Raw genomic sequence first — 25,813 nt, 5'->3', positions numbered from 1 at the left:
CGCCTCCTGTTTGCGCAGCTCTGCGGGTCGATCCCCTGCCAGGAAGGCGCTAGGCCGCCCGCGTCTCTCGTTTCCATAGAACCGACTGGGACGCCACTCGCGGAGTCTCTTGGCTGCTTTAAATAATTTAGCGTCAGTGCAGGTGGCTGGGATCCCCTAGGCCCACCTACCAGTGACGGGGAAAATGGTGTCATTCTTTTCTCCCTGGTAGAATTTTTTAACATATCCAAGTGGCAATGATTGTATCTCTGCGGCTACTGTATGCCTTTAAACATACACACACTTTTCCCTAAAGAAGGGTGTATGTTCCTGGGAATTATAATGTCTCAGTAGCCTGAAGGCGGGGAACAAGGCTAAATCATTATTCTGAGATTTCTTCCACTTCCAAAGCCTCAGATTAAATATTGAAAAAAAAATTGATTTGTCACGGATACTCCCTATCAGGATTTGACCCAGAAATTAGATGGAGCTTGGTTTTGGAAGCGACAAGCTCTTTTTTTTTTTTGGCGAATGACTATCCTATCCCCACTCCCCAGGTTTTTTTCCTTGAGAACTTGGAAATGAAGATTTAAACGGAATTTACAGCATACTTATTGTATGACAGAGTGCCTTGTGAACTTTTTGGTTTATGTAGTTAAGTTATGCCTCAGTTCCTAGAAGTGTCTACTGATGTGCAAGATGTTCCCGTTTTAGGAACATTTGACCTGTATTGCAGGTATTGGGGGTGGATTTTTATAAGGGAGTTAATTTGATTATGTCTAACTTAAAGAATATTTTTAATTTAAATGAACCAGGATGTTTTGAATACTTGAATGTATAAATTATTGTGAAGACAGTTAACCTTCGATAATACAAATCAGCCTCTTTTAGATCTGTTTTCTAAATCCAGATTTTTTTTCACCTTACTGACTTGGGTTCAGTTGTATGATTTAATATTTTCCTCCTTAGAGTAGAAAGCATAAATCATGTGAAACAGTTATTGAAACAGTGGTTGAATGTAGTTACCTTTCATAATCAAAATTCAAACCTTTTATGATTTCCTAACAGTATCCACAGTTTTCACTAATGTCCAAAAACTGTTGGTTTTTTTGAAAACCAATAATATAGCATTATTAATTAGTATTTTTCTGATTAGTTATTCTATCTTTTCACTGCTTAAACAATATTTAAAATGAACAGTTCCATATAGACTGAATAATAAAACCTAAAGAAAGTGATGAACCCTGTTTCTCAATAATGTAACTATAATGGAATATTATGTAACTCTTGTAATTGACTCTCCATAAATATGCTAATGGAAAAGGTATGCTGCACAATGTAGTATATACTATTTCTTCTAAGGACATCTTACTGCTTAAAAGTAAAATATCCCTGAAACTTTTAAGTTGACTTAGTTTTTACTCTTTTTATATTGAAATTATTTTGATGTAGGCTGTTTTGTTATTCTTGATGAAGTCCATATGAACTAGTCTAGTGATTAATTCATATAAGATCTATTTTGAGAGGAAAATAATGAACAATTTCCTTTTTCATAAGAAAAAAAATGGCATTCTTAAGATTGTTCCTAGAAATGCTTTGAAATTTTAGACATTAGTGTTATTTTTATAATTGTTTAAATATTTTCAGTAATATTGCTCGTCTAAATATCTCCCCACCCTCCTAGTAGATTCCTTTACCTGCAGTGTATTTTTCTCTCGTGCTAGCTAAGATAGAGTACTTTCTGAAATTATAATATGGTTAAAAGTATTAGACTAAATTCTGAAATTTAAGTCAAAGTAGTATCGTAGAAAAGGCGTGTAACTTTTTCAGAAACAGGCAGGTGTTTGCACTGAACCTTGATTTCACTATTTTCCTAGCTGTGTATCCTTGAGCTAGTTTCTTAATCGGTAAGATTCCCCAGTATCCTCATCTGTGTGAGAAGGGTAAACAGCATTTAAACTAACGTGTGCTGCGTAGACTGTAGTAGGTCCTCAATAAAAGTGAACTCCTGCTTTTTCAACCTTACATCTTATGTTCCTACTAAGTAAGTAATTAAGTAATAGAGTTCCTGATACAAACTCGTAGCAGATTTGACTTTCATCCCCTATGGCTAACCAACATAGACTGTCTATCCATTCTTTTTTCCCTGAACAGTGTCTCTCTTGTTCATCTTGCTTCCTTAAGGGCCCCTTTATCCATAAAAGTAGCATCTCCAGTTCAGCCTGTTCATTGTATGTTACTGGATAGAGTGAACATCTCCATAAGTCCTCTTAACCTGTCATTTCTTCCTCACCACAGTCACTTGGCTGCAACTGCTCCATTTCCTCCCTCTCCTCAAAGAGACTGAGCATGACTGTTCCTTTCCCAAATAATGCCATTGAAGTAAGAGTATTCCTCAGGTCTTGCCAGTGGAGACCTCAATCAAATAACTACATATGTATGTACAATATGTACAATAATATGTATAATGATTACATATATATACACACATTCCATATCTTTCAAGGATGAGGCAGGAAATGGATGCTACATCTTTAAGAAAAAAATTCCAAAGGCCAGCTGAATGAAATTAAGCCAAAGGCCTAATTTGGCTCCTAGGCCAGGAGGATACAGAATTCCTAAACTCCACTTGATGTTACAGCATTCAGAATCGAACAGTAGTTTAGTCAGTATGAATACAGTGATTTGTATCTACCTTTTGCAATATTGGTTAAAACAGAGATCAACACTTTGACCATTTTCACTTATTTACTTTCCCAGTTAAATGCTTTAGATAAGAGAAACCATGAAAATCTTAAAATTCTTGAATTCAAAGCAGCAATATTGATTTTTTTCAAGGGCTGATATATCCTTTTGAGAAAAGGGAATTTTTAAAGATGATTTTCTTTAGACTTAAAATCAAGGTAGAAGTAGGTTTAAAATCCAAGTAGTTCACTAGAATAACATTAAGAAACTATTAGTTTTCAACCTGGTGGCCTTGAAACGATGAAGAATATTCACTGGAATGGAAAAATGATCACAATGTAATTTTAAATAAAAATTAAGATACAGAACTATATAATAATCTCAATTTTGTTATATATGTTTTTTCACACACACACATAAATCATTCCCCGCCTCCAGATGTTAACGGTGGTATTAATGGGTGCAGGGATTACAGGTGATTTTAATCTTTCGGTATACTTTGTAGTGTTTTTTAAATTTTCTGTAGTCATGGATTAATTACAATTGACAGTAAAAGTTACTTTGGGGGAATTTTTAGTTCTTAAATGCAAATAAACTTTTTAGTAAATCCTTTATTTATCTTAGTTATTAGCATACAACTTATAGGGTGCATTATGTTTTCAAAGTTCTGTGAGACCCTATGGCTGATCATAAAATCACTTGTAATGCAGAGGAGCATTTCCTGCCACAATCCTTGGTAAGCATCCCTGCCCCTGTTTTTTGCAGCACTGTCTTCTTTCAGTTAACCGTTAGACCCTGTTCTTTTATCCTCCCTCCTGAACCAGACCTTTGCATTCATCTGTATTCCTGCCTCTACTTTTCCCTGACTTCTCTTTTCAACATTCTCTGTGTGTCATATTCAAACATGTTCCAGCTATGTGTCATATTGTAAAGAATTCATAAGACCTAAAAAGCTAGTACATAATAAAATGTTCTTAATTATGGTGAGTGCTATAGGTTTATTTGCATTTCTAACTAGCACCAACTGCGGAGGAATTTCAGGCATCAGGGATAGGCCCATGTGGGAGATATTTTGGGAAAGTCCACACCACAGAGACAGTTGCTTTCTCTGCATAAATGCCAGCTCTGTTCACAGTCATTATCTCCTTAGTTGTGTGTATTATATGGTTCGAGGTAAGTAACTAAGTATTTTTTTAATTACTACAACATTTTAAAAATTACAACAGAAGCATTTTCTTGTAACTAAGAATCTAATACATAATTTTTCACTTTTTGGCAGTAAAGATAAAGCCTTTAACTTTAAGTGAATGCTCTCATTTTTGTTTTTCTTTTGTTGTGTTAGGATAGTATGTTCTGATGAATACCTGAAGGAACGCCCCCCTAAGTCCTAGAAAAAGTTATAATTTCCCTGGAAATACCAATGATAGAATTGTATTGCAGTGTATTTACTTATTTACTTGTGCTAAAAGACTTCTAGCAGTTAGCCTTGATCCCCATATCCCCGAATATATCACACACAGGCATATCAGGCTGTTACTTCTTGTTTTCTTAATCCTGCGGGGTCACAGGAAGAACCATTACACTGCCAGTTTTATAAATATAAATAACTCTATCCATGGATCTCTATTTCTATATTTACAGCTATCAATTTTTTCATATATATATGAATTAGATCTAGCTTGTTTGTCGTAAGATGTGGTATTAAAAAGCATTGCCAAATGTATCGTAAACTGTTATTTCAAGTAGGTGTTTGATTATAGGACGCTATTTGATTAGGTTAATGGAACTTGTTTTTAAGACATTGTGCTTCGGGGCACCTGGGTGGCTCAGTGGGTTAAGTGTCTGCCTTCAGCTCAGGTCATGATCTCAGGGTTCTGGGATTGAGCCTTGCATTGGGCTCTCTGCTCAGCGGGGAGCCTGCTTCTTCCTCTCCTTCCCGCTTGTGCTCTCTCTAGCTATCTCTCTCTCTCTCAAATGAATGGTTGATTTGAGAGAGAGAAAGAGAGAGAGAGAGAGAGAGTGCTCCTGCACATCAGGGGAGGGGCAGAGGGAGAGAAGGAGAGAATCCCAAGCAGACTCCCCACAGAGCTTGGAGCCCAACACGGGGAGGATTGCAGGACCCCTAGATCGTGACCTGAGCCAAAACCAAGAGTCGGCAGCTTAACCAGTGAGCCACCCAGGTGCCCCTGATTTGTTTAATATTTGTATTTGCATAATGTTTGAATCAGGACATCCTGTTATTTCACCTTTATTTCTTCCCTTTCCTCTTGATTGTTTAGTTTCATATTTAATTGTTCCTTAGAGGAAAGAAACTGCGTTTAAAAAGCTTTCCTGATTTCTACCATTAAGCACAGTTGGTCCTGCTTTCATTTTCCTGTGGACTCTTGCTTTGACAGAAAATGCTGTTAAATATACAACGTGGGTGTTTTTTCCCCATTATAAAGACAATATGATTTAAGATAAAAAGTTTGCATGATACACACCCAAATCACTTAACAATTTATACATCAAAATGTATTAAAATGTCATTAATACTAAACATTCAAATTGTAAAATAGCTGTTAATTAATTTGACCTAAAAGAGGAATATAGTATGATAACTTTTTTCCCTTATAGTTCTATATAACATACATTTAGTTATCAGGAAGCAGAAGAATAAAACATAAAGAACAACTTTTAAAACTTTCTGGATGATAGCATTACTTTGATTTTTTTCATTGCTTTCTGTATGTATATTCCAATTATTTAACAGTAGTTTCTGTATGTTAGTATTTTAGTGTAGCCAGATAAGATTTTACTTTTTTTTAAAGATTTTATTTATTTATTTAAAAGAGAGCACATGGGTTGGGAGGGGGGATGGAGGAAGTAGAGGGAGGGAGGGAGGTGGAGAGAGAGAGAGAATACCAAGCAAGCTCCACACCCAGCCATCCAGGTTTCCCAAGACTATAGGTTTTTAAAGCTAATTAAACTTACCTTTTTTGGCAGCATTTCTTGAAATAGCCTATGAAATAGCTTTTTAAAACTTTATATGCATAAAAGAAATATAGTAAGTAATGTAAATATGCTTAAAAACTTGTGTCCTCTGATAAGAGTGGCTTTCCAGAAATAGAAAAAACAATTAGATTGCCTTTCCATTAGAATACCAAGATGATATTCACAGATATGATGAATTTCACTCATCTGATATTTCTTAAAGGACCCACCATTTTCTTTTTTGTTTAATTCCTTTTTATTTTTTTTAATGTTTTTATTTAAATTAGTTAACTTACAGTGTAATACTGTTTTCAGGCGTACAGTATAGTGATTCAGCACTTCCATACATCAACTGGTGCTCTTCACAAGTGCAGTCCTTAATCCCCATCATCTGTTTAACCCATCTCCTATCCTTTCCCTCTAGTAACAAACAGTTCTCTATAGTTGAGTCTCTTTCTTGGTTTGCCTCACTCTCTTTTCTTCCCCCCCCCCCCCTTGGCTTATTTGTTTCTTAAATTCCACATATGAATGAAATCATATGGTATTTTTCTTTCTCTGACTTCATTCACTCAGCATAATACTCCCTAGCTCCATTCATCTTGTTCCCAATGGCAAGATTTCATTCTCTTTGATGGCTAAGTAATATTCCTGTGTGTGTGTGTGTGTGTGTGTGTGTGTGTGTGTGTGGATTTGTATATTTATATACCACATCTGTATTCATTCATCAGTTGATGGACATAGTCTGTTTCCATAATTTAGCTGTTGTAGACAAGTGCTGCTCTAAATATCAGGGTGCATGTATCCCTTTGAATTAATATATATATTTTTCTATTTTTAGGTAAATACCTAGTAGTGTGATTCACAGATCATAGGGTAGTTCTAATTTTTACCTTTTGAGAAACCTCCATACTGTTTCCAGAGTGGTTCCACTCATTTGCATTCCCACCAACAGAGCAAGAGGGTTCCCCTTTCCTCACATCCACGCCAACACCTGTTGTTTCTTATTTTAGCCATTCTGACAGGGGTGACGTGATATCTCCTTGTAGATTTGATTTGTATTTCCCTGATGATCAGTGATGTTGAGCATCTTTTCATGTGTCTCTTGGCCATCTGGATGTCGTCTTTGGAAACATGTCTATTCATGTCTTCTGCCCATTTTTAAATTGGATTATTTTTTGGGGGGATTGAGTTTGATAAGTTCTTTATATATTTTGAATACTAACCCTTTATCATATATGTCATTTGCAAATGTCTTCTCCCATTCCTAAGTTGCCTTTTAGTTTTAATTGTTTCCTTAGCTGTGCAGAAGCTTTTTGTTTTGATGAAGTGCCAGTAGTTTATTTTTGCTTTTGTTTGCCTTGCCTCAGGAGACATATCTAGAAAGAGGTTAGGGCCTGTGTTCTCCTCTAGGAATTTTATGGTGTCAGGTCTCATATTTAGGTCTTTAATCCATTTCGAATTTATTTTTGTGTATTATGTCAGAAAGTAGTCCAGTTTCATTCTTTTGCATATTACTGTCCAGTTTTCCCAACACCATTTGTTGAAGAGACCATCTTTTTCCCATTGGATATTCTCTCCTGCTTTGTCGAAGATGATGTGACCATATAGTTGTAGGTTCATTTCTGGGTTTTCTTTTCTCTTCCACTGATCTATCTATGTGTCTATTTTCGTGCCAGTACTTTAATGTTTTGATCACTGTACCTTTGTAATATAACTTGAAGTCCAAAATTCTGATGCCTCCAGCTTTGCTTTTTGTTTTCAAGGCGGACCTACCAATTTCTAAAGGAAATTTGTTTAAAGGATTTATTTACACCCCTAGAATTAATAGAAGCAACATTTCTTATTGTGGTCATATGCCTTATAATCCACTTGCAGCTTTATTGTACATGTGTTAGTATGTGTTTTGCATCAGACTAAATCATTATTTCAAGTAACAGCATATTCTTTGTAAAGTTTTTATATACTACTAGTCTATATTAATAGATATTATCATTCAGGAGCTATGTCATATATCCCATAAAATTGGTTGAAAAATTTGATGATTAATACAAGAAAGAATTCCTTCTGCAAGAAGCCACTTACATTTTATGTACTGATGATAGTATTTTACATGAGTGATTTTTCATAGAATGCCAACCTCTGTTATGTATATTATATAATTTTGTGTCAGAACCTTTTAACTTTTTAGAGAGAGAGAGAGTGCATGCATTGTGCAAATAGGGGAAAGGGCAGAGGGAGAGAGAGAGCTAGAATCCTCAAGCAGACTCCCTGCTGAGTGTGGAGCCCAGCTTGGGGCTCAATTCCAGAACCCTGAGATCATGACCTGAGCCAAAATCAGGAGTTGGCTGATAAACCAACTGAGCCACCCAGACGCCCCAGAACCTTTTAACTTTTAAAAAATGTTTCATTGAGGGGTCTTATCCTTATGGACACTTTCTTTATGTTCTGCATCTTCAATTTTAGGATTTTAGAGGGTTAATGCATTATATCCCTTTCCTTCTTTTGGAGCCAATAGAGGAATAAGAAAGTCTGATATTTTGGGGTCAAAATAACAGCTTTTTTACTGAATTAAAATTGGTTTGGAGGAGGTAGCTTTGTGCAACTCCTGTGTGCTTCGTAATACATAATCTCTGAATTCATTTACTCATGAGCCTGCTGGACTACTACTGGCAGCTTCTTAAGACATGTCAGAAAACATTGATATGAACTGTCTTTGCAATATGCTGATTTATCCATCAAAGCATATCCATTTAGTCCTCTCAAGTAACTTCTCCCCCCAGATCAAGGAGTGATGAAGGGTAGAGAAACCAGGTGTATTGTTGGCTGACGTTACTCCTCTTAGAAACCTTAAGCAAAGAAAATAAAGGTTCATCTTAACCCTGAGTAATGTCTTAAATTGTTCATAGTGAGACTTTCTTTGAAGTTTTACTCAAAAATGAATCTCAGTCTTCACATAAACACATATATGTATGTGCTTCATATGTTTTTAGTATCTATCTGTATATATTTGATCTTGGACAATAGAATTTCTATAAAGAGCTCTTGTCTTTATCCACTTGTCTTGTTCTATGTAACACTTGTCACCAGTTGTCTGTTACTATTCCTGGGCTTAAACAGGTATAATTTTTTAGTTTCCTTTTAATTGTCTTTAAAGAGTTCAGCTGCTTTTGCTCTTTAGCATTAATTAAACACTAATCTACAGCTGTAGTGACAAAATTGTTAGAGAAGTGGAAAATTACCGATTTTTATAGTCCTTTTCCTCATCTATAAAAAGAAACTAGATTTTCTCTAAGATGCTATCAGTTCTGAAGTTCTAATGTCATATAAACAAACAAAACCCTGTATTCTCATTAAAACTACTGTGAGGTTGTCTTTCTTGCTTAATAAATGTGCCACTTCAAATACAAGTGCTTTATGAACTACCTTTATATGTGGATTAAGGTCTCTATTTACATAAATTTGAAAACTGTGATTTTTTTTCTGCCGCTTTTGCAGGTGATAAAATTAACATATAGCAGAGTTAAGAAATACAGATTGGGAATAGAATCCAGGTTCATTATAATGTACCTAGCATACTAAGTTAGTTGGTGTAAATGCTTTGGGAACATGCGTTCTATCAACTTTTGTAATGACTTAGGTACTCTTCAATATTTGTCCACAAATATTTTAAAAATTATTATAAAATTTGATTAGGTTTCATTGTCCACGGTGTGCTTGTTTCAGAAGCTATTAGCAAAAACAGTGCTTTTAAAATGAAGCTGGTATTACTATGCTAATATTTATATAAATAATCCTTTCTGAAGTATTATATTCATTCATCAGTGTGTTTTAGTGTCAAGTAACGTAGGAACACATTCAATGTTCAAACCACCAAAAAAAAAATCTATTTACAGTCACATTGTGGGAAGATAACTTTTTTTTTTTTTTTAAAGATCTATTTTAGAGAAAGAGAACATGTGAGTGGGGAGGGGCAGAGGGAGAGAGAGAATACTCAAGCAGATTCACCGCTGAGCCCAAGCCAGATGCAGGGCTCAATCCCAGGACCCCGAAATCATGACCTGAGTCGAAATCAAGATTTGGCTGCTTAACTGACCTGAGCTACCCAGGTGCCCCAGGAAGATAGCTTTATAAATCAATTTCTATTGCACATAAGCAGTCTTAACATTGGTATTTACAGTAAAGCCTTGTATGTTTAATTCATTATATGTTTTATTTTTTTATTTTTAGCACTCGTAGTTAAGAAAAAGTAATGTCAATCCTGTGAATATTATCTTTAACATATGTTATCTTCTTTATGTGTATACATGTTAGATGGAAGATGGTGCTCCAAAGCATATCATCCAAATGACAGGATTTAAGATGGAAGAAAAGGAAGCTCTAGGCAAATTGCTTTTAAAACTAGATTGCACTTTTATTAAGAGTGAGGTGAGTACAGAAACTTATAAAATATTTAAGATAGACTTGAAAAATAATGCTGATCTAAAAATGACAAAATGCTCTCTTGATATTATAAGAATAAAGTGAATGTGCTATAAAGGAACTCTTAGTAACATTTTTTTCATTTGCATTTTTCCTTCCAGAAATACAAAAATTGTACACATCTTATAGCTGAACGCCTGTGTAAGAGTGAAAAGTTTTTAGCAGCTTGTGCAGCAGGTAAATTAACTACCTTTCTCCCTTGAAAAAAAAAAAAATCTTCATGTTAAAAAAAAAAAAGTAGCTTAATCTGCTAAAGATAGGTAGTATCGTTATTAAATCAAACATAAATGTGGTTTTAGCTGAATATTTTTCTGAAAATATTTGTTAAAATGTTTTTTGTCTGATTTTTCTAAGTAAAGCTTTGTAACACATGAAAATGTACCAAAGAGGCAGGAATACTTACTTAACCAAAGATTTAGTGTAAGTGTTTTATGTCAGAAAAAATCTTTAACAAAAAAGTTGGGCACAGCAATGCCCCCCGCCCATAATGCTTTTGTCTGAGTCTCAGCTGTTCTCAAATAAGTTTGTTTTCTATGATCTGTCATTGGAAAGAATCTGTTTTTGTTCTTCTACTGTGTCCCTTCCGATTCATGATATGAAGCAGTGATCCCCCTATTGTGTTTTTCTAAGCTTTTAAATTTCATAAATCCAACTTAGAACTTAGTGTCTTTCCCTCTCTGTCACCCTTGATGTTTCTTTATAGTTTCTTTTGTGGTTGAGCTAGCATATCATTAGTTCACTGATTGTCCAAAAAAAAAAAAAAAAAAAAGTATTGTTTAACTCAGTAAATTTATTATTTTTTAGAGTAATTTACCAGAAAGATACTTGGTTTTATTATTTTCTCTGCAAATGAAAGCATATATTGTCCCTGCTTTTGAGAAAATTTTACTGATGCCCAGATAAAGGAACTACAGCATGTTATTAGATATTCTGAAAAATTCTCTTCCTCAATAAATTTGTTTTAGAAAGTGTAACATTGCTATAAACATGATTGAAGAAGTTTTTAGCATATGAAGAATAATATAAATCTCAGCCAAAACAGTGAATAGTAATAGTAGACATAGCTTAAGTAATACCACATTTATTTTAGTGAGTCTTAGGATTGTATTTAATTTAGTAATGTTTAGACTTAGAAGCATTATGGGAAAGATTGCATACAATGTTCAGTGACATTGTAGACCTCTACCAAAATTTTGGGAAAACAAACATAATTCAAAGATAATGTTGCATTGTAGCTTAAGAGTCTCATGATGAAAAAGGTCAAACTTTATTTGATATTTGGTCTTTATTGTTGACCATTCATTGGAACCAGAATTCTTTTACCGACAGTTGATTTGCTTTCTAGGAAAGTGGGTACTAACTAAGGACTACATAATCCACAGTGCCAAAAGTGGCAGATGGCTTGATGAAACAACTTATGAATGGGGCTATAAAATTGAAAAAGACTCCCATTATTCACCTCAAATGCAATCTGCACCTAAAAGATGGCGTGAAGAACTGAAACGCACTGGTGCTCCAGGAGCCTTCCACAGATGGAAAGTTGTTCTCCTTGTTAGAGCTGATAAACGAAGTGATTCTCTTGTAAGGTAAGATGAGATCTCATAAAAGCTAAGCAATGAATGAACAAAGAATTTTGATATGCTTGAATACCTTCTTGTGTTTCTTTGAAATTGTTGATTTCGTCCAAATGAGCAATGGTGATTTACTTTTTAATCTCTGAGTTAAGCCATTCTGTACTTAATTAAGCATATGTTGCTAATGGAATAAAATCTATTTTATAGTATTGCTTTAAGTTATTCTTGGGTCTCTGTTTAACTTTCCATGTTAATTCTTTTGGCTAATTCAAGCAAAATAAAAAACTTGGAAGATTTTTGTTTTTAGTTTTGAAGCAATTTTAGATTTTTATAAGTATTTATCAGAAAGGCTTTTTTTCTGGGTTTATATAGTGCAGTCTTCATGGTTCATAATGTTTCCTTCATTATTTCATTTCTTTCTAACTTTTACATCATATTTTTTTAAATTCTTACTAGGTAAACTATATTCCAAGACTGCAGTGACTTTCAGGGGGCTGCAAAGGCCCTTTGTCACCTTTATAGAAGTATAATTTATAGGCAAGTAAAATGCACACATTTTAAGTATACATTTTGATAAATTTGGAGAAATTTATACACCCATATTACGCCCTCACACAGTCAAGATCTGCAACATTAATGTAATCTTACAGTGTTCTTGTCATTACATATTTAATTCTGCCCACCAATACAAGACAACCATTGATTTCCTTCGTGTCACTATACATTAGATTTGTCTTTTTTTTTTTTAAGTTCATGTAAGTGGAATTATTCTATATACATACTTTTTTGATGTAGTCTCATTTGCTTAACTCATCATTTCCGAGATTCATCCTGGTTATTGTGTGTATTAGGAGTTTGTTCCTTTTTGTTGCTGAGTAGTATTCCATTTTGCAGATGTATCGCTATCTGTTTATTCACCCATTGATAGACATTTATTTTTTGTTTTCGGGTTTTTTTTTCCCCCCCACTTGTGCTAATATAAATAAAGCTGCTATGAACATTTGAGTACAGGTCTTCATGTACATTTGTTTTTTCTCTCTCTTGGGTAAATACCAAGAGTGAAATTTCTGGCTCAGATGGCAGTTGTGTATTTAACATTATAAGAAAAATGTCAGACTGTTTTCTAAAGTAGTTGTACTATGTTACATTTCCTCCTAACAATGTGTGAGATTTCAATTGCTGTGCAATTACTTTGGCACTATTGTCCAAAAATCACTTGACTATATTTGTGTGGTGTATTTGTGGGCTTCTTATTCCATTGGTATCTGTGTGTACCTTATACTAAAAGCACACAGTTTTGGTTACTGTAGTTTTATAATGAGTCTTGAAATCAGGTTGGGTGAACCTCCCAACTTTGTCTTATTCAAAACTGTTTTGGTGATTCTGGAATTTTTATATTTCCATATACATTTTAGAACCATCTTGTCAATTTCTACAAAAAGGCAAGCTAGGATTTTAATTGGGATTGTATTGAATCTATAGGTCAAATTGGGGAGAATTGTGATCTTAACAATATTGAATTGTCCTATTTATAGATTCCCTATCTCTCCAGGTCTTTAATTTCTGCCATTAATGTATTACAGTTTTCACTGTACAAATCTTGTACATATTTTGCTAAGTTTAATCCTAGGTACTTCATGTTTTGGGATGGTATTATAAATGGATTGATTGCTCTGAAAGTTTTTATGTGCATCTATTGAGATGATTGGCTTTTCTCCTTTATTCTGTTAATATGGTAAATTATTTTGATCAATTTAAAATGTTAAACCAAATTTGTATTCCTGAGATAAACTGTACTTCATCATAAAGTATTACCATTTTTAATAATTGTGGATTCTAACTGCAGATAGTTTGTTAAAAATTTTTGTGTCTTCAGTCTGAGCAACTGACAACTGTAAAAATACATAAATTTAATATCACGGATTTTTTTTTCTTCCATAATTAGGAATTAAGAAATGGTTGCTCACTCTGACCATTTTTTTTTTTTTTTTTAGAGAAAGAGCTCCTGGGACTTGGGGAGGGCGTGGATCTTAAGCAGGCCACACCCCCAGTTTGGAGCCGGACGTGGGGCTTGATCTCAAGACACTGAGATCATGACCTAAGCCTAAATCAAGAGTCGGACACTTAACCGACTAAACCAGCCAGGCATCCCACACTCTGACCTTTTCTATTCAGCATTTTACTAGCGGTACTAGACAGTGCAATAAGTCAAAGAAAATAAATAAGAGACATAGAGTTAGATAGAAAGAAATAAAAGTAATTGTCTTTATTTCCAAAAGATATGGATGTATACTAAATAATTTATCCAGAAAAGCTATTAGAAGTAGTTGTTGAATTCAGCAAGATGACAGAGTAGTAAGTCACTACGTAAAAATTAATGGCGTTTTTATATGCTAGTAATGAACAATTAGAAATTAAAATTTTAAAAATATATTACCTGTGGTTTTTAGCAGCTTGATAATGTTTCCAGATGTGTGTGTGTCTTGTTTATTATTATTTATTCATGTTACTTGCATGGAGTTCTCTGAGTTTCTTGGACGTGTGGCTTTTTATCTTTTATTAATTATGGAAAATTCTCAGCCATCATCTTGTCTTTTTCTTGTGCTCTATTACCTGTGTTTTAGACCAATTAATTCTTTTCCACAGTTTTTGTATGTTCTGCTTTGTTTTTAACTGTTTTTCCCATGTTTGTGTTTCAGTTGGATAATTTCTATTGACCTGTCATCAAGTTCATGATTCCATCCTCAGTTGCATGCAGTCTGTTCATAAGCTGGTCAAAGAGATTATTCTTTAATATAGTAACTTATTTCTACCATTTTTATGTACTCAGTGCTCAGTTCCTGATCTCTTAATGCAATTTGTTCATTTTTTTCTTTTGTATCTTCAAACATTTCAGTCATAGTTATTTTAAAGTCACTTTCTGATAATTTCAACAAATGGATTATCTCTCTGTGCTTTATACTCCTTTATCTCTTGACAGTGGCTTGGTTTTCTTTTTGTGTATGTCTTGTATTTTTTTTATTGCTTGTATAGATATCACATATAGAGCAATAGAGGCTCAGATAAGTATTTATATCCAAAAATGGGCTTACTTTTTCTGTAAAGCAGTTAGTATGGGTAGTTGAGTTAATCTTGTCAGTTTTTGAGCAGGTTTTGGATTTTGTTAATGGTAGAGTTACCTTCAATGCATCCTTTCTGGTTACTCCTGTGGTGGAGTACAGTTTCTTTGTGCTTAGCCCAGGTCCTGGTGTGCTGGTGGGATTTTAATTGATGTGTTTGCTTCACTCTAAGCTTTCAGTAGTCCCTGCACTGCTGGTCACAGAAGGACTTTTTTGTCATTCTCTTCCTCTCTTGCTTGTTACTCATCTCTAGGTTGGGGGTAAGAGTAAGATGTGTTTTTGGTTTTGCTGATAGACTTCAGTCTTAAGCATTCTTTGTGTTCGTGTTCTCTGGGATTAGGACGTTCTCAATATTTGTGTCTCAGTCCCCCATGGCAGCCTAATTCTGCTTTGTATCTGTGGGCAGGGTTTTGGCAAGAGAGAATTTCTAGCCTCTGCTCCAGTATTAGATTTCTGCTTTGTATGGATGCAGGAACCTATGTTTGAATGGCATTTCTTCTGCTCCTTGTCCAGAGACAGATGGCTTTTGTCTCGTCCAGAAACAGTGGATCCTTTTTTGGGCTATGCAGCAGGAGATTTTTCTGCCCCTTTCTCAGGGTACATGGATTTTATTTGTATTCTCCCAGCAGAAGCAGTGCATCTTTTCCTGGATTCTGAAAGTATATCACTTTCTTACCTTACCCAAATGACTTAGGACGTTTGCTTAATATACGAGAAGGATCCAGGGAAGTGGACCAGGTTTAATGTCTATCTCTTGGTGGGCAGCCAGCCCTCACTGGTCTGCTTGTGCCACCCAGTAAGGAATCTGTTTTCTGCCCTTAATCTTTCTGCTTGCAAGTGAGGGCAGACTTTCTTTGAGTCAGTGACTCTTAGATATTATACGTTGTCATGGTATTTGCACATGGCCCTTCAATTTGTTAGAATTTTACTTGATTTTTACCTACTTTTGTGACAGCTACTTCTCTCCTGCACCCTGGCAAAATGAAATAGTTTTGAGTGTCCAGTCTCTTCACAAAGGGGCTTATCATTATAACTCTTAGGGAAATTAAGTTTCTTGGTTGGTTGTTAACTCAGTTCTCTGATGGGTTCATGAAAAGTTAAGATTTTGAGATTATTTGGCTTTTTCTTATTGTTAAGTGAATGCAGTGTTCTCTTATGGCTTTCTAAATCCTAAGCACAAGCAGAACTTTCATGAAACTTTTGGGATGTTAAATGTTAGTTAATCAAAAACTAATTTTTTAAAAGAATGCTGGCAACTATAGTTCCTTTTTTGTGGTTTAGAATGATTTCCTTGGAGGTATGTTGCCTTCTGAGGTAGCTACTTCCCTAAACTTCTTTCATTATTCTTTTGGCTTATGGAGGTGACTTTTCCTTAGGGAATAAATTCAATATTCTTGATTCTTAAAAGTCTTTCCGTATCAAGAAATGGGTAAGTAGAAAGAAGAGCGTGATTTCTTCACCATCTCTGAGCAAGTTATAATTTAAGTAGTTATTCTCCATGGCACTCAAATAACTCGGGAACTTCATTCTTTCAGAAAGTTCTACTCCTAGGAAGTAACTGATTTTTATAATTTGCTGAATATGCTTTAAAAAAAATACTTTTTGTACTATTTACATTTTTATTTAGAGTTCTGGAGGCTGGAAAAGCAAATGTTATTTTACCAAAAAGTTCACCTAGTGGAATAACTCATGTGATTGCTAGTAATGCAAGAATCAAGGCTGAGCAAGAAAAAGACCATTTTAAGGCTCCATTTTATCCAATTCAGTATCTAGGGGATTTTCTTTTAGAGGTAAGTAAAATAAATAAAAAACATTTTTCAGTGTTCATTTTATAAAATATTGATATTGTGAAATACATTAAAAATTAAAATATGTTCTGAAAAAAATTAAAATATATTCTGAAAAAAATTAAAATATGTTCTGAAGTTTAAAAATACAGTGATAAGTATAGTTGACCCTGGAATTACATGGATCCACTTATAAACATTTTTTTTTATAATTCAGTACAGTACTATAAATGTATTCTCTTCATGATTTTCTTAATAACATTTTCTTTTTTCTAGCTTACCTTATTATAAGAATAGAGTATGTAATCCATATATGAAATATATGTTAATCAACTATTCTATTGGTAAGATTTCTGGGCAACAGTAAGCTATTAAGTTTTGCGGGGGACTAAAAGTTATGTGTAGATTTTGGACTCCGGAGGGTGTTGGTGCCCCAATCCCCACGTTGTTCAAGGGTCGGCTATAATTAAAGTGACATATTTTTAAAGGCAATTGCTCTCAATTATTTAAATATTTGAGAATATTTCTGATAAACATGGAAAAAACTTGCTTGTTGTGTTTAAAATTTGTCTTATTTTGTGTCTCTATTTTAGTTTTCTGTGCTTTAATGATATTTACCACAAACTAATTTTAGCATTTTAATGTCAGAGTATAAATAAAATAGCAGTGGACCATCGTATCATATGGTATCATTTAAGAATTTGTGGGTATTTTTCCCATGGGGAAAAAAAAAAGAGGACGCTATTTATAAGGATTTAGAAATACTTTCCTGTCCTGTTCCTTTACCTCCCTCTTCCCACTTAGTGCAGAGACCACTTCTTAAGTTGTTTGAATGGGAGCAGTCCTAGAAGAAATTTTTAAGAAGAGTCAGCTCAAAGTAGAGAAACCTCAGTATGTCTGAAAAATACACCTTGATCTTCTAGGAATAACTGGTTCCTTAATAGTTTCCATCTCAATCGATACTATAACCTTTTATCTAATAATTTATGTTAGAGACCTGGGTATCACCCTTGAAACCTTCCTTGTCAATCACCAAGTCCTGTTGATTTTATTGTCTTAAATACCAGTCAAATCACAGTGCTGCTTCCTATATTAACATCATACTGAGTTCATCCTCTTTCCCCTCCCCTCCTAGAATAGACTCTTAATTACTCTACCTTTTAACTCTTGGTAGTGTACTGATTACTCTTACCTTTTTCTGCTCTAGTCCATTCTACTGCATTCAGAAAGAACAGCCAAAATGCTCTGTGTAAAACAATTCTAATCTTGTCACTGTCCTACTTAAACCCTCCAATGGCTTCCCATTGCCTTTAGGATAAAGTCCTAAACTTCTAACATGGCTTAAAAGCTCCCCCACAGAATTCTTCTCAGTCCTGCCTTTCAGGTGTATCCTGCTCAATTTTTTCTGTGCTCAACTGTAGTATAACAAAACTGCCTTCTCCCAGTTTCTTAAACAGGCTAAGCTACTTCCTACCTCAGTGTCTCCTCAAAAGCTACTTTTTCTCCCTGAAAAGGAGAGAAACTCACTCTCCGTGCCTGCCTGCCTTCTGTTCAGCATTCAAATTGCAGTTATAATGATGCCTCTTCAAGGAATCAGCTAGCCAATGACTTGGTTAATATCTGTTTTCCCCATCTAAACCAAAAGGACCATGTCATCAAGATGATACCTCTCTTTTCCATAGTTCTATCTGAATCTTCTTTCATAAAGCCTGGCACATGAGTTCTCATTTTATGTTAAATTAATAGAGAACTTATGAGTATCTTTGAGTTTTCCAAGAGTAGATGTAATACGTCATTCTATAATAACCTCTCCCTACTGAGTAGCAGCAATGTAGATTGGGAATTTGACCTTATTTCAAGGAATGGATCTGTTTGGACTATAGATGATCTTGTTGCTTTTGACAATGATTGGTCTTGGAATGGGCATGTGAACCAGTTCTGATCCATGGGACATGAAAAGTAGTATGTAGGAAATTCTGGGAAGTTTCTTCATCCTTCTGAAGAGATAGCCACTGGCAGCCTGGCTCCTGCTAGATGTAAACATGGAAGAATGTAATCTAAATCATTACTAGCAGCCAATTTTTGACCATGAGGGGGAAGTATCCTTGAGATGAAACCAACTCTGTAGATACCAAAATGTAGAGACACAATGTAGATCCTTGCAGAGATACTTGAGTTGCTCGATTAGCAAACCCTGAAACCTGTCTTAGCACTGGACCACATTACCGTGCTGTGAAGTTATAACACGTCCATTTCATTTACATTACTTTGAGTTGGTTTTCTATTATTTACAGCCAAAAGCATCCTATCTGATCTATGTACCTGAACAGCTTAACTGTTAATAGAATGAAAGCCATTTTTAACTAGGTTAGTAAAAGTATCTGAATTTTCTTTTTTTCTATGGAAAGAAATGAATAAAATGTAAAATATGATATGCTCTATCCATAGTCTTATTTTACTGCAGTAATTTGACAGCCTTCAGATTCAGTTGCTGAAATATATTGGAGGGTAGCAATAGTATATCAAGTAAGAGTAGCAGATGCTCTATAACTTACATTTGTTTTAGAATATGTTGTTATATAAATTCTGGATTAGGCAGCTGGAAGTCCATAACTATTTATTCCAAAAAGGAAGGCATTTTGTGCTTACTTCTGAGAGGAAAACAGTTAACTTCATTGTAATGTCTTTCTTTTCTTCTACCACTTTGGCATACAGCTTATCACATTTCTCATTAGATGGATTCTGAAGTATCCTCTGAGAGTTGCCATATAAAATGATGGAGTTAACAAGCAATTGTTTAAAAAAAGTTTTGTTTAACCTGCTTATACTTTTTTTGGAAAGCTCCTGAGTAACAGAATTAAGAATCTATTTAGTTCAGGTTTATAGATATTTATTGAAGACTTTTGATGTACCAGGCACTGTGTTGTGTACTAGGCAAAATGAGTAAGACCACATGTCAGACTTCAAAGTGTTTACTATTTAGTGGTGAAAACAGAACATGGAAACTATTAATTACATTTAGTGTGTATTGTGTGTGGGCAGAAATTTAAAGCCAGAAACTCACTTTTACCCCACTTCAAGTTGTCCTTAACAGAAATTATTGTTCGTACGTTCAGATAATTCTTTCTTTGATGCCTGGAATAGGAAGAAAGAAAAATCTTCCTTTTTCTTAGTTTTCGGTTTTATTTCTTGAATAACTGAAAAAAGTCAATCAGGTACAGTCAGGAATTGTTCTTTGATTGGAGGATTGCAGCCTGCTAAAAGACACTCATATCTCCATAGGAATCCCAGTACAAGTGAAAGGGAACCCAAGATGGCACCAGAGGCCTTACACATTTCAGCTCATATCATAGTTGTTCCTAGGAAGACAGTGATTCTCTTATGTCTTTGTAAAGGTAGTGCCTTAAGTACATTGTGGTATATGTCATGAACTCATTTTTACTCCCATCTCTTTTAGAATTCTCTGTGTGGGTATATATGCAGCTGTCTTTAACATCATTGGTAGGTGGTTTGTGAATTCAGTTTGGATTTCTTGGCAAGAAAAATTGAAATATTTGAGATAGGTGAAAATAATTGTTCATTGCTATTCAAGTAAAATAAGAGCTGTGAATTCTTCTATTAAGCCTTTTTTTGTATGCAGGTAGTAGACTTGCAGATGAGAAGTCTTATCAGTAAAAAGCTCAGAAATAATCAGAAATAATCTATAATCTGAAACTTTTTTATCTATATTGTACCTTTAACTTGGACAGGAACTAGATAAAATATTTCTGTTCAGGATTATTCATGAAAAGATCAACAAAGCATTACATTTTTTGAAGATACACAGAAATCACTTTATTATTCAGGACCCTTGTTTTGAATTATTTTCATTGAAAGAATTTACTACTGTTTAGTACCTTTTGATTTAGAGGAAGAGATTTTACCTTCTTTTGCAGTTAGATAAAGTTGGATAACATAAGAAGTACATGTTGTTGAAATTATACTTCATTGATTGCCTGAACCATTTATATATACATGCAGAAAGAAATTCAGAATGACGAAGATTCCCAGAGCCATTCTGTTTGGAATAAACATAGCAATCAGGAAAAAAACAAAGATTTCTGGAAAGATACGAGATTTCTTGAAATGAAAGGTGCCTTAAAAGAGACCATGTGTAGAACCCAGGTAAAACTTCATGGGCCAAAAAAATGTACATTTCTGGTTCTTACATAATTGTTTGAGAGGCAATATATGGTAGAAATTACATGAATTTTGAAATCAGAGCTAGTATTTGAACCCAGCTCTGTGTTTTATTGTCTGTGATTTGAGCTTATTCAAGATATTGCCCTGTGTCTCTGTTTTTGAGACTCTTATTGAAATAATGCATAGATGCATATGGAAACACACAGTTCCTGATATGTAGTATGTTTTCAACACATGAGAATTACTTAAAATTCCCCTGAATGTTTAATATAACTGTACTTCTTATAAAGGGTTCTTCTCTGTCAGCAATATGTATATTCGTGATTCATGATCTGAAGTCTAGTATTTTGCTGCATATTGAACAAAATTTTTTTAAATGATACAAATGAATTCTATTTTGATTTAATAAGGAGAACAAACAGGAAGGACTTTGAACTTGGAGCAATGAAAAGTGGATTAAGAAAGCATATATGTGGCTCTCATGTAAAACTTTTCAAATAGCAGTAACCAAAAAAAGGCATTATTACTTTTACCCTAGAATAGCTAATGTTTAATTATGCTGAATTTCATACTGTGTTTTATAGAACAGACTCTTCAGTTGATTTACCAAATCATTGGCCCATAGTTGTTATTACTTAGGCTAAACTAAAATTTTTTTGAAGATTTATTTATTTATTTATTTGAGAGAGAAAGAGGGCACGTGAGGTGGGGAGGGGCAGAGGGAGAGGGAGAGGGAAATTGGCAGATTCCCCGCACAGCGCACAGTGACCCTGAGATCATGACGTGAGCCGACCTGAGCCAAAACCAAGAGTCATGCCCAAGAGTTGGACATTCAACTGATTGAGCCAGCCAGGTGCCCCTAAACTAAAATATTTTTAACCGTGAGTAGAAAGAAATTAAAAATTCTGCTTTTACTGCAATTGTCAAAAATTGTACAAAGAAAACTTAAAGAACTGGAACTTCTTGAACTCACCAGTGCCTTAAATTATATATGAGAGATTAGATAAAACTTTACAACAGATTAAAATATTAATGCAATTCTTTTCTGGCTTTTCTAAAGTACAGTTGATATTTATGTGACTTATAAGACTGCTGCTTTCTATGATTAACTACATATACATGGTCTTAATAAGAGGCTTTTTGAGCTAATCTATCTGAGAAAAATGCATCATAAGCCACAGTATAAAAATGTTAACTTTCAGAAAAGAATATAAAATGATGGGAGTTACTAAAATAAACTTAGTTTTTTTTAACGTGGAAAAAAGAATCAAATGGAGATTACATGAAAGATACAGAAATTATGAAAATATATCAATTTATATAGTATAACACTATATAAAATTCAGGTAGAAATTTCTATTTTTAGAAATAAGTTTCTTTGTACAAAAAAACAGACTCCTAAATATCGAGAGCTGATGGTCACCAGAGGGAAGGTGAGGGGAGAATGGATGAGATAGGCGACGGAGACTAAAAGCACACTTAACCATTATGAGCATTGAGTAGTAATGTATAGAATTGTTGAATCACTATATTGTATGCCTGTAACTAATATAATGAATGTATTTATAATGCATATATAATATAACTTTGTATAATGAATAAACAATATGGTTTTAATACTCCTTATTCTGTTTTTTATTATAACTATATGTTCTGTAAAAAGATTTTTTGAGATTTTTTATCTGGTATGCCTAATAATGGCGAGATTCTATTTGGTCTACAGTCTAAAATTATTTTTAGAAAGATTTGGAAAAATAAGAGCACCTAGGTGGCTCAGTTGGTTGAGTGTCTGCCTTTGGCTCAGGTCATGATCTTGGGATCCTGGGATCAAGCCTCGCATTGGGCTCTCTGCTCAGCGGGGAGTCTGCTTCTCTTTCCGTCTGTGTTCTTTCTCTCTCTCTCTCCTTCGCTCTCAAGTAAATGAATAAAAATCTTTAAAAATCTTTTCTTAAATCTTTGGAAAAATAATGAAGATAAGCAAATTCTGTTTGTGACTAATCGTAAGACAAATGGGGCGGGGGGGAAGCAGAGATTCCAAGAAAAAGTATTAATAAAAGTACCTACATGAAATGTATATGTGAACTCAATATAAACCTTTCTGAACTAAAAATCTACATTTCTCTGCTTCATTTTAATGTAACTAAGATGTAATACAATTTTCAGGACTCTTTACTATAGTTAATCTTGTATGTACGTTTTAGAAAACCTGCCTTCCTGAGTGGGTTTTTCTGTTGTGATTCGCATTGGTTGTGTTAAGGCTGTGTTTCATCCACAGTCTAACTGAAGTATTCTTACATACATGTAGAAAGAAATGCAAAATCATGATGAAGATGTTAATGTTAGTTCTCTTTTGACTGAACATCACAAAAAAGAAAAAGTCAGAGATTCCGGTAGAGATTTGAAATTTGTTAAAATGAGAGATGTTTTAAGAAGGCACACATGTGGAAGTCAGGTAAGACCTTCCAAATGAAAAATAATTTATATTTTACAACTCTTTTCTAAATCCAGCAAATGTAAAGATATTCATAAAATTGTTTCTTGTGAATTACATGTACAAAAATGTTTATAAGGCATCTGTGTACGATTTTAAAAAGAAGACGGAAGAGTGCTACGTATGCTCCAGCTTGGTTAAGAAATAGAGCATTACAAGTTTTTTTAAGATCCTACTGTGTGTCATTTCTAAACAGTATCTTTTTGTTTCTCTTTCCATGAGTGACCTCTGTCTTTGTATTTGTGTTGTTTTCTTGTTTTTCATTATAGTTTTGCCAGTTATGTACTCCTCTCTAGCAATATATTGTTCAGTTTTGCCCGTTAATGAACTTTTTATAGTTGATGGTATTGATAATCTTATGACTTGTTTTTTTTTTTAGTGCTATATATAATGCTTAATTGATCAATTGATTCCCAGCTATATCTTTAACCATTTTATTTACTGATATAAGTAAATTTGGGTTTCGTGTTAGCTTGCTTGGTTTTTGCAGTTATGAACAGATGTGGCATGAACAGTGTGAACATTTTCTTACACGACTCTTGGTGCACATGTTCAAGAGTTTCTCTAGCTTAGGATATATTCCTTGGGGTGGCTTTGCTGGGTCATAATAAGGCTGTGCATATTTAACTGTAACAGGTAATGCCCAACGGTTTTACAAAATGTTTTACTAATGTATACCCACTTTAACAATGGATGAGATTTCCTCTTCTATAAAACTATTTTTTTAACGGTGTATACTTGTGTTATAAGTCATACTCTTGAGTTTATTTGGATTTTGTAACGTGTATCATTCATGTTGAGATTTAATTGTGATCTAAATACTTGTAGAAGGAAGTTAAGAAAAAGGATGAAGATGTTCAAAGGAGTTATACTTTGAGGAAAAAACGCAAAAAAGAAAATGAAAGAGATTCCAGGAAAGACATTGAACATAGCAAAATTAAAAGTACCTCAAGAAAGCACATATATAGAGATCAGGTAAAACTTTGTAAGCTAAGCTAAACAGTTAATTTTCTTTGGCTTCCATAATATAGTCTAGACATATAATCTTACTTTTATAATTGCTTGCTGTGTCAAACATAACCTGCACGTCTTATGAAAAAAATGGTCTTCAGTTGATCTGGTGTGATATTCATAACTAATGTTGTAATTAACTTTGGTTTATAAGGACAGTATTTTTTTTACATGCATGCACAAGGAAATTTGAATTAATAATCAGGATATTCAAATATATTATTGTTTTGCCTGAATGTCACAAAAACAAAAAAGAAACACAGGTTCTGAAAAAAAGAGGCTAAAATTCGTAAAATAAAAAAAAAATACGTTAAGACTACATGTGTATGTAGTTTGGATAATACAGTCTGATCTATTTTAGTTTTTGTCTTGCTTGTCTCTGGTATAATATAGATCATTTTTAATAAGATAGCTTGTCTTTTGAATGGGATCCTTCTTGAGTTCATTATTCTAGAGTATAACTTGATTTTATCTAAACTGAATATATGCATATATTCAGAAGGATCTTCAGAAAAATGATAAGGGTAAATAAATAATGAATCATGTTATGTGTGACCATGGCAACAAAGGGATTGGGGGAAAGATTCCAGGAAAGATTGGGAACAGGTTAGAAGGAATATTACCCTAGGTAAAACTTTCCAAATTAAAATGTTTGCTTTTTTTGAACTTTTTATTTCATTGTGTAATTTTTATAAAATATGATTGTAAGGATCTTTGTTGAGGTTAGTTAATCCTTCATGAATGTGTTCTTCTTGTATTCTGTTACTTACGATACTTAATGTTTGTGGTGATATTGTCTTTAGTACGCTGTCTAAAGTACTTTTACATGTATGCAGAAAGAAATGAAGAATTCTGTTTTTGCTGATCATGCCAAAGAATCAAAAACCAAGGATGTCAGAACAGATGTGGATATTGCTGAAATAAAAAATGAGTTAAGGAAGCACATATATAGAGCTCAGGTAGAACTTGGCATACTAAAATTTTCTGTAGTTTCGTATCCTTCTCTAGTAGAACCAAAATATAATAATAGTAATAACTCATTATTACGTTAATGTGTCTTAAAATTTTCTGTTTATTAATTTGTTATGAACAGTAATGTTTTTGTACATTTAATAAGCCGAATTCTCTGCCGTTTATAGCTCAGTGAAACTACAGATGAATTGGGTGTTTATAGACTGCTGTAGCTTCATGCTAAAATGCTCCCTAGCTTGGGGCATCTGGGCGGCTCGGTTGGTTAAGCATCTGACTATTGATTTCCGCTCGGACTTTGATCTCGGGGTTGTGAAATCGAGCCTGGTGTCAGGCTCCATGGAGCCTGCTTAAGATTTTCTCTCTCCCTCTCTCCCTCTCCTTCTGCCCCTTGCCCCTCTCTCCCTCCCTCTCACTTTCTTTCTCTGTCTTCCTCTCTAAAAAAAAAAAATAATAATAATAAAATAAAATAATAAAGTAAAATGCTTGCTAGCCTGATACTTGACAATGCGGCCCTTTTCTGGTGTTCCGGGTCAGCCTCAGTCTTAGGCAGCCCTTTAGAGT

The 25,813-nt window shown here is 34.1% G+C and overlaps 1 protein-coding gene across 2 annotated transcripts in view; it reads left to right on the top strand.

The window, feature by feature from the left end:
• SLF1 (SMC5-SMC6 complex localization factor 1) overlaps positions 1-25,813 on the top strand; it is a 71,689-nt gene that overhangs the window by 1,030 nt on the left and 44,846 nt on the right. For both annotated transcript variants that reach the window (XM_008700866.2, XM_008700865.2), the window contains exons 2-9: positions 9,949-10,062; positions 10,218-10,293; positions 11,462-11,702; positions 16,437-16,599; positions 20,617-20,760; positions 23,084-23,230; positions 24,098-24,244; positions 25,117-25,239. In XM_008700866.2, coding sequence (XP_008699088.1) covers positions 9,949-10,062; positions 10,218-10,293; positions 11,462-11,702; positions 16,437-16,599; positions 20,617-20,760; positions 23,084-23,230; positions 24,098-24,244; positions 25,117-25,239 — 1,155 coding nt within the window. The remainder of the gene's footprint in view (positions 1-9,948; positions 10,063-10,217; positions 10,294-11,461; positions 11,703-16,436; positions 16,600-20,616; positions 20,761-23,083; positions 23,231-24,097; positions 24,245-25,116; positions 25,240-25,813) is intronic.

This window comes from Ursus maritimus, unplaced genomic scaffold, assembly GCF_017311325.1.
Source record: "Ursus maritimus isolate PB19 unplaced genomic scaffold, ASM1731132v1 scaffold_5, whole genome shotgun sequence".
Taxonomy (NCBI): domain Eukaryota; kingdom Metazoa; phylum Chordata; class Mammalia; order Carnivora; family Ursidae; genus Ursus; species Ursus maritimus.
This window is presented reverse-complemented; position numbering and strand designations above follow the sequence as displayed.